The sequence below is a fragment of the Montipora capricornis genome, chromosome 12 (genome assembly GCF_036669925.1).
Source record: "Montipora capricornis isolate CH-2021 chromosome 12, ASM3666992v2, whole genome shotgun sequence".
Classification (NCBI taxonomy): domain Eukaryota; kingdom Metazoa; phylum Cnidaria; class Anthozoa; order Scleractinia; family Acroporidae; genus Montipora; species Montipora capricornis.
The window spans coordinates 8,536,655-8,546,090 of record NC_090894.1 but is presented as its reverse complement, the minus strand read 5'-3'; the positions used below and the strand labels follow the sequence as shown (position 1 = coordinate 8,546,090).

Below are 9,436 nucleotides of genomic sequence, written 5' to 3'. Positions count from 1 at the left end.
AGTTTACTAGTGATATGATTTTTAATTTTCAACCACAAATTTCGCAAAGTGACAAGACATAAATGATTCCATGAAAATGCAGCCAGCTTGTCACAACCCGAGATGATTGGTCTCACTGTTATGGTTGGTTTGTGAATTTTCGTTAGAGTATAAAACTCTGGTATTCTAGGTGGGTTGGGTGTTTGTGACAGCCATTTTTTGGTCATGTCATCAATGTGGTTTTCACGGTGTAGGTCAGTTAACATTATAAGGTGCAAGACCTTGTTTTGAGTTCCCTTCACCATGGGTTCTAAGACGTCTGTAGCTTTGTTCGTCGTCAAGGAGGTTTTCTCCCTCCTTTACTTTGTCAGTTTTGTTCATGACGACAGTGGTACTGCTCTTGTCCCCTTTTTTCAGGTTAATATCATTGTTTTGTTTCAATTCATTTAGTGCCTTTTGTTCGTCGCGTGACAAGTTTTGTTTCAGCTTTGTTATTTGTACTTCCATTAGTTGTCATTTAACCTCCTCAAGGTAGCTTTCGAGGGCGACTGATTTTTTAACTGGTGGATTCCAATCAGATTTAACGTAGAAAGGGTGAACGTCTCTATTGTGTCCATAGAAAGTGTATTTAAGATGCATTTGTCTTCCAGAAATCTCAAAATTTATCCTGCAATAATTGCCTTTGGATTCTGTTTTTGCTTAGTTAGTATTTACCGGTATGAATTTTATTAACAGACAGTATCATTTTGATCAAACATGATAATGTAATGGATTTGATGATAAAAATTACGGGCAGAAACATACTTATTAAAGACAACGTTTTGGTGTCCTCATGACACCATCATCAGGTCAAATATAATATTTTACAGATAACTCGAATATTAATGTTCAAGATTAAGTTCAAAGTCCCTAGAGGCTAGGTGAAAGTTTTGCCTTTATCGAGTCACTTTGGATATTCAGACACGGTTTGTGCTCGCGAATAACATGTCAGATGTTATTGTTCTTGATTGATGTTGACTTTGGTTGTGATTCAATCACAGCCAAAGTCAACATCACTCAAGAACAATAACATTTGACATGTTTCGCATTCTTAAGAAATGCTTATGCAAATTTGATTGTCTTGTGTATGAAATGTTCCTTATTCGCGAGCACAAACCGTGTCTGAATATCCAAAGTGACTCGATTGGCAAAAAACTTTTCACCTAGCCTCTAGGGACTTTGAACTTAATCTTGAACATTAATATTCGAGTTATCTGTAAAATATTATATTTGACCTGATGATGGTGTCATGAGGACACCGAAACGTTGTCTTTAGTAAGTATGTTTTCTATCATTTTGATATGATAGAAATGTTTTGTTTGCAGATACACAAATTTAAGATATTGATCATTTTGTATAACCCAGCAGTTGAAATTTTCTTTATTATTTAAAATATTTATTTATCCCACACAAATGGGCCAATTCAACCCTGGCAATGACAATACTCCATGCAATAAGCCTCTAGCTGGTTTTGGTTTTACGAGACATCTGGTTTGTCTCTTCTATTGGGCAAACCTGCCCAGAGGGAAGGAGCACGAACAGGACTTGAGGTCCTATGCGAGGCGCTCCACCCTACCCTATCCAGACCAGAAAGACCAGACCACAACACCGGGAACTACATGCCCTACTCCTGTTTACGAACCAATCAGTTAGATTAGGATAGAGAGTAGAGTGGCTCTGGGACTAAAGACAAGGGAAATGGGGGAGCTTCGCCTCCTGAGGAATCTCATGATAAATCAGGGTCGTAACATGGTATATTCGGGACCCATTGATCCCTATTTTCTTGCCGTACTTTTGATCCCTGAGCCTCATTTTCCTCAAAATGTTGATCCCTGAGCCCTGATAAATCTGATCCCTGATTCGAGCTCAAAAGCCTTGTGATCCCTGATTCCACCCTTCTGAGCCCTGAGCCCTTTCCTCTGAGTCCTGATCCCAGTCATATTTTGGGCTTTGAGCCCTGAGCCCATATACCATGTTACGACCCTGATAATCCATAGTAGCCGAAGCCTTAGAATGACTTACTGTAATCACGTCTTCTGTACACGTTCGACGCACTTAGCTAAACTAATAAAAGTGTAAAATAGTTGTTCTTGAAAAAAACCCCCTAATAAAAAACGTCAAAAAATTAAAAAATCGCGGAAGTCCAATATATATTTCGATCTACGATCCTTGTCAGTCGTCCGCCATTTAAAAATACGTATACCCTTCATGTAAGAGACATTGAATGGTCCCCGCTTTCTCAGACATCATGTACGTAATCACGAGACATCTCATCTCGGTGGAATAGAGAAATATTCAATGGAAGGATGGTAACATCATAATTGCAATGAAACAAGAAAAGGCCGTCAAAGCCTTCTAGATGAGTGTAACATATATCGCAGAAATCATGAATATTACACTCATAATGATGTCACATCCTGTCTTTTTGGTTTCGCACTACGTACCTACAGCAATTTTTCCTGCCAGAGAAGCTTAGTTCTAGGTGCACCCCAGATTTCTGAGAAAATCTTCACAGTTCTGATTCTCTAGAACAGTGGATACAAAGATGGACGTTTTTGGAGCAGCATATGCAAGAGCTTAGTGTTGCAACAAAGGAGGGAAACAGACAACGGAGGGGTTTGGCTTGTTTCAATCTGGGTAGATACTATTATGGCGTAGCCAACTTTAATCAGGCCATTAGAAATTACACAGAAGCATTAGCCATGTTTAAAGAAATAGGTTTCAGGGCCGGAGAAGGAAAAGCCTATTCGGAATCTCGGCATTGCTTATCACAGTCTGGGAATTTTCAAGCAAGCCATAGAGTACCAAAGGAAAGAGCTATTGCAATCTCGGCAATGCTTATCACAGTCTGGGTAATTTCAAGCAAGCCATAGAGTACCACAATCAAGATCTTAGTATTGCAAAAGAGGTAGGGGACAGGGCCGGAGAAGGAAGAAGAGCCTATGGCAATCTCGGCAACGCTTATCACAGTCTGGGTAATTTCAAGCAAGCCATAGAGTACCACAATCAACGTCTTAGTATTGCAAAAGAGGTAGGGGACAGGGCTGGAGAAGGAAGAGCTTATTGCAATCTCGGCAACGCTTATCAAGTCTTGGTAATTTCAAGCAAGCCATAGAGTACCACAATCAACATCTTAGTATTGCAAAAGAGGTAGGGGACAGGCCGGAGAAGGAAGGAAGAGCTTATTGCAATCTCGGCAACGCTTATCAAAGTCTTGGTAATTTCAAGCAAGCCATAGAGTACCACCATCAACATCTTAGTATTGCAAAAGAGGTAGGGGGACAGGGCCGGAGAAGGAAGAGCTATGGCAATCTCGGCAACGCTTATCACAGTCTGGGTAATTTCAAGCAAGCCATAGAGTACCACCATCAAAACATCTTAGTATTGCAAAAGAGGTAGGGGACAGGGCCGGAGAAGGAAAGCCTATTGCAATCTCGGCAAACGCTTATCAAAGTCTTGGTAATTTCAAGCAAGCCATAGAGTACCACCATCATCAAGATCTTAGTATTGCAAAAGAGGTAGGGGACAGGGCCGGAGAAGGAAGAGCTTATTGCAATCTCGGCAACGCTTATCAAAGTCTTGGTAATTTCAAGCAAGCCATAGAGTACCACCATCAAGATCTTAGTATTGCAAAAGAGGTAGGGGACAGGGCCGGAGAAGGAAGAGCTATGGCAATCTCGGCAATGCTTATCAAAGTCTTGGTAATTTCAAGCAAGCCATAGAGTACCACCATCAACATCGTATTGCAAAAGAGGTAGGGGACAGGGCCGGAAGAAGGAGCGGCCTATGGCAATCTCGGCAACGCTTATCAAAGTCTTGGTAATTTCAAGCAAGCCATAGAGTACCACCATCAACATCTTAGTATTGCAAAAGAGGTAGGGGACAGGGCCGGAGAAGGAAGAGCCTATGGCAATCTCGGCAACGCTTATCAAAGTCTTGGTAATTTCAAGCAAGCCATAGAGTACCACCATCAACATCTTAGTATTGCAAAAGAGGTAGGGGACAGGGCCGGAGAAGGAGGAAGCCTATTGCAATCTCGGCAACGCTTATCAAAGTCTTGGTAATTTCAAGCAAGCCATAGAGTACCACCATCAACATCTTAGTATTGCAAAAGAGGTAGGGGACAGGGCCGGAGAAGGAAGAGCTTATGGCAATCTCGGCAACGCTTATCAAAGTCTTGGTAATTTCAAGCAAGCCATAGAGTACCCACATCAACATCTTAGTATTGCAAAAGAGGTAGGGGACAGGGCCGGAGAAGGAAAGGAAGAGCTTATGGCAATCTCGGCAACGCTTATCAAAGTCTTGGTAATTTCAAGCAAGCCATAGAGTACCACAATCAACATCTTAGTATTGCAAAAGAGGTAGGGGACAGGGCCGGAGAAGGAGCGGCCTATGGCAATCTCGGCAACGCTTATCAAAGTCTTGGGAATTTCAAGCAAGCCATAGAGTACCACCATCAACGTCTTAGTATTGCAAAAGAGTAGGGGACAGGGCCGGAGAAGGAAGCGGCCTATGGCAATCTCGGCAACGCTTATCAAAGTCTTGGTAATTTCAAGCAAGCCATAGAGTACCACCATCAACATCTTAGTATTGCAAAAGAGGTAGGGGACAGGGCAGAGCAAAAGGAGAAGGAAAGAGGAAGAGCTATGGCAATCTCGGCAACGCTTATCACAGTCTTGGTAATTTCAAGCAAGCCATAGAGTACCACCATCAACATCTTAGTTATTGCAAAAGAGTTAGGGGACAGGGCCGGAGAAGGAAGCGCCTATGGCAATCTCGGCAACGCTTATCACAGTCTTGGTAATTTCAAGCAAGCCATAGAGTACCACCATCAAGATCTTAGTATTGCAAAAGAGTAGGGGACAGGGCCGGGAGAAGGAAGAGCCTATGGCAATCTCGGCAACGCTTATCACAGTCTTGGTAATTTCAAGCAAGCCATAGAGTACCACAATCAACATCTTAGTATTGCAAAAGATTGCAAAAGAGGAAGGGACCTATGGGCAATCTCGGAGAAGGAGATCAAAGTCTATGGCAATCTCGGCAATCAACGCTTATATTGCAAAGTCTTGGAAGGAATTTCAAGCAAGCCATAGAGTACCACCATAGATCAAGATCTCTTAGTATTGCAAAAGAGTTGGGGACAGGGCCGGAGAAGGAGAGCCTATGGCAATCTCGGCAACGCTTATCAAAGTCTTGGTAAATTTCAAGCAAGCCATAGAGTAGAGTACCACCATCAACATCTTAGTATTGCAAAGAGGTAGGGGACAGGGCCGGAGAAGGAGAGCTATTGCAATCTCGGCAACGCTTATCACAGTCTTGGTATTTTCAAGCAAGCCATAGAGTACCACAATCAACATCTTAGTATTGCAAAAGAAGTTAGGGACAGGGCCGGAGAAGGAAGAGCTTATGGCAATCTCGGCAACGCTTATCAAGTCTTGGTAATTTCAAGCAAGCCATAGAGTACCACCATCAAGATCTTTAGTATTGCAAAAGAGGTAGGGGACAGGGCCGGAGAAGGAAGAGCTTATGGCAATCTCGGCAATGCTTATCACAGTCTTGGTAATTTCAAGCAAGCCATAGAGTACCACAATCAAGATCTTAGTATTGCAAAAGAAGTAGGGGACAGGGCTGGAGAAGGAGAGCGTATGGCAATCTCGGCAATGCTTCTCACAGTCTGGGAATTTCAAGCAAGCCATAGGTACCACAATCAACATCTTAGTATTGCAAAAGAAGTTAGGGACATAGCTGGAGAAGGAACAGCCTATGGCAATCTCGGCAATGCTTATTGCAGTCTGGGGAACTTCAAGGAAGCCATAGAATACCACAATCAACATCTTAGTATTGCTAAAAAAGTTGGGAACATAGCTGGAGAAGGACAAGCCTATGGCAATCTCGGCAACGCGGATTACAGTCTGGGGAATTTTAAGCAAGCCATAGACTACCACAATCAATATCTTAGTATTGCAAAAGAAGTTGGGGACATAGCTGGAGAAGGAAGAGCCTATTGCAATCTCGGCAATGCTTATCACAGTCTGGGGAATTTCAAGCAAGCCATAGAGTACCACAATCAACCTCTTAGTATTGCAAAGAAGTTGGGGACATAGCTGGAGAAGGAAAAGCCTATTGCAATCTCGGCAATGCTTATGACAGTCTGGGGAGTTTCAAGCAAGCCATAGAGTACCACAATCAACATCTTAGTATTGCAAAAGAAGTTGGGGACATAGCTGGAGAAGGAAGAGCCTATGGCAATCTCGGCAATGCTTATCACAGTTTGGGGAATTTCAAGCAAGCCATAGAGTACCACAATCAACATCTTAGTTATTGCAAAAGAAGTTGGGACCCCATAGGGCAGGCAATGGCGTATCATCAGCTCGGTCTTGTTCATGAAATTTTAGACTCCTTGAGCAAAGCCCTTAATTGCTATCGTCAAAGCGTAAATATTTATGATGAAACAAGGCATCTTCAGTCAGAAGAGACATGGAAAATAAGCTTTCGTGACACAAAGTGGTCTGCATACAATGCTCTGTGGACAGCTCTCTTGAAGAGTGGTGAGGTAGATGAAGCTCTGTATGCTGCTGAGCAAGGACGAGCCCAGGCTTTGGGAGACATTTTAAAGATGCAATATGGTGTTGATGAGAAACCTCTTCGGCACTTACGATGAAGATAAGTTTTGCAATGAACGATTTACCTTCACAAACTGTTTTCACAGCACTTGATGGGAACTCGATCAGCTTCTGGTTGCTAAGAGAAGATATCGGAATTAATTTTAGACAAAAAGAAATCGAAAATGGAAGTGCCAAATCACTGATGGAAAGTACTTTTAAAGAGATTGGTGTGGAACTGTTGTACAATGTGAGAATCGTTCCCTTTACAGACAACGCAACGACTTCTCGTGCAGTAGGGAAGCTGATGAGGAAACCGTTCACTCCTTGAGCTTCTCTGTGAACTGTTTACAGCCGTTGTATGATGTCTTAGTCAGCCCTATCGCAGACTTGCTCCAGGAAGATGAGTTAGTCTTTGTTCCTGATGGACCATTTTGCTTGGCTCCTTTTACTGCATTGAGTGACTCTGTCAGGATCCGTGCAATTCCCTCGCTGACCGCTTTAAAAGTGATCGCAAGTGCACCTGATGACTTCCAAAGTAAGATTGAGGCGCTGCTTGTGGGCGATCCGTGCTTGGAGGAAGTCATTTGGGGCACCCGTGGAACCCATGTGGCCCCAGTTGCCATGTGCAAAGGAAGAGGTGGAAATGATTGGAAAACTTCTGCACACCACACCTCTTACAGGTCAAAGTGCAACCAAAGCTGAGGTGCTGAAAAGAATGAAGTCAGCTGCTTTAATCCACATTGCTGCACATGGAGATGACCAATTTGGAGAAATTGCTTTGGCCCCAAATCCCAAACGCACATCACAGATCCCCGAAGAGGAAGATTACATGTTAACGTTGAGTGATGTTCACGCAGTTCATCTTCAGGCAAGACTTGTTGTGCTGAGTTGTTGTTATAGTGGCCAGGGAGAGGTGAAATCTGAGGGTATTGTGGGAATAGCCAGGGCTTTCCTGTGTGCTGGTGCCCGATCTGTTGTGGTGTCACTCTGGAAAATCGACGACAAGGCAACCATGATGTTCATGAAAAGTTTCTACGAACAGTTAGCAGATAGAAAAAGTGCAAGTAGAGCTCTTCACCATGCTATTAAATCTCTTCGTCAGACTTCTTCTGCCATAGAAAACTGGGCGCCATTTGTGCTAATTGGCGATGATGTCACCTTTGAATTTGGGCAACACAAACACGAAAAGAATGGTAAGTGCTATTTGAATATAACTTTAATGACTGAATTGCTGTACTTTGTAAATATTTTTAATCAGCAAGTTGTCGAAAGGAGCTGGTACGTTCTTCAAATACAAATGGTTTTAAAATCGGTTGCCAGTGTAGTTATTTTTACTCGAACTGCGTTGGCTAATACCTGATCGCTGAATTCCAGTTACGTACGAGAAGTGAAGTGAAGTTAGCTATTGAGGTCTTACAGTCTACACGTCGAGGTGACACTGAACAGGAATTGTTGCTGTTGACCAAGCACAAATGGTTTAATGAATTAAGATAATTGAGATATTATTTACTTCCCAATCAGAACGAAATTCCGCATTACCATTTAACCCACTATTGTTTCTTTTTTTCAGAAACGTGAGAAAAACACTTGGACTGTGATGCATCGATGTGTCATTTTTCTTTCTTCCTTTCTTCGATTGTATGAGTATTACTGCCCAAGTCCTTGCATTTGTGCCTTGTTTTGTAAGGGTCTGTACCAGGATTAGTTAATCACTTGATAGAAATAAGGAATTGGCAAAACGGTTTGCTTCCATAACTGAGGATCTAGCCGTCGTGTTATTTTTTTAAATATTTCAAAATAACTCCAAGCTTTTGCTGTATATTTCTCGGGTGTTCATTTTACGTGAAGCTGGTGACAAGTAAACCTCTTTAATTTGGTATACCAACGTTCATTTAAAATCAAGTGACAGTCTCGGGAATGTGTATTTTCTCTAAGGTTGGCCAAAGCTAAATAATCAAATGAATTGATTTGGGAGGCAAATGTCTATAAGCGAGACAACGAGCATCCCTGCCGCTTTTCATATGCGACTGCAAACGTCTAGACTTCTTTTCGTGATTTAAGATAATGCTTAGGCCTAAGGTTAGCATTTTTGTAAACGTTGTGGTTGTTTCAGCTATGGTGCCCCCTACCCCTCACCCCCTACATCCCAGCCCCGGAATAGTCATGCCGAAGGTGAGTGCTCTCACCGCTGTGACAGCTTGTGTTGTACAACATCATGGAATTGATAAAGGGAACAAGACACTCATTCAACCTGTAAGGAATTTTATTATATTCCTACACGTAATTACTGGACTGTATAGAATTTCAGTCAGTCATCTGCACTCACTGGTTAGTCTCTTTTACAATTAAGCTTCCAGTCTAAATGTTAGAATTCAAAAGGTTGCCTCCACTTTGGTGGCTAATGAAACCTAATATCAAATGAAATCAACTTCAAAGCTGTAAACCTTAGAAGAATTAAAGGTTGTAAAATATTTTAAACTATTAAAATGCTTATTGTATTATGCAGTATATTTGTGCGCGGAGCACCATGGTTAAGAAAATATGGTAACCCGTCGATGCAAGAAATCTTGGTTTATAGCCATGACGTCATCGACCGTCCGTACGTACCTACGTCCGTCCACCACTCCATGTATGCCAATGTGACCAGTATCATTCTAGTTCACAGCATACATATTTGAAGAGCTAGCTACGTGCCAGAGGATGGTCAAGGAGGATCAAGTTGACAGTTTCAAACTGCACTAAATAACTACCAGAATTCTTCTTGTATACAAAGTTTAGTCCATGATACATTTGCCCCTCCTTGACCATCCTCT

At 42.2% G+C, this 9,436-nt stretch overlaps 2 protein-coding genes across 2 annotated transcripts; both read left to right on the top strand.

Annotated features, from left to right (window-relative positions):
• The first annotated feature begins 2,585 nt into the window (after positions 1–2,585).
• Positions 2,586–6,679, top strand: LOC138025409 (G-protein-signaling modulator 2-like). The gene is made up of 6 exons (XM_068872626.1): positions 2,586–2,870; positions 4,575–4,697; positions 4,755–4,828; positions 4,934–5,100; positions 5,614–6,033; positions 6,414–6,679. The coding sequence occupies exons 1-6, from the start codon at positions 2,586–2,588 to the stop codon at positions 6,677–6,679; spliced, it is 1,335 nt and encodes a 444-aa protein (XP_068728727.1).
• Positions 6,293–9,100, top strand: LOC138026068 (tetratricopeptide repeat protein 28-like). The gene is made up of 2 exons (XM_068873256.1): positions 6,293–7,816; positions 8,194–9,100. Exons 1-2 carry the CDS (start codon positions 7,147–7,149, stop codon positions 8,199–8,201), a joined length of 678 nt encoding a protein of 225 aa, XP_068729357.1. The 5' UTR covers positions 6,293–7,146; the 3' UTR covers positions 8,202–9,100.
• The last annotated feature ends 336 nt before the right edge of the window (positions 9,101–9,436 follow it).

Excerpts from the sequence above, each read along its gene's own strand:
- LOC138026068 (XM_068873256.1), top strand. The coding sequence starts at position 7,147 with ATGACTTCCAAAGTAAGATTGAGGCGCTGCTTGTGGGCGATCCGTGCT.
- LOC138025409 (XM_068872626.1), top strand. The coding sequence starts at position 2,586 with ATGCAAGAGCTTAGTGTTGCAACAAAGGAGGGAAACAGACAACGGAGG. Across the intron at positions 4,829-4,933 it reads CACAGTCTTGGTAATTTCAA|TCTTGGTAATTTCAAGCAAG; the intron begins GCAAGCCATAGA and ends CGCTTATCACAG. Across the intron at positions 5,101-5,613 it reads AGTCTTGGAAGGAATTTCAA|ATCTTAGTATTGCAAAAGAA; the intron begins GCAAGCCATAGA and ends ACCACAATCAAG.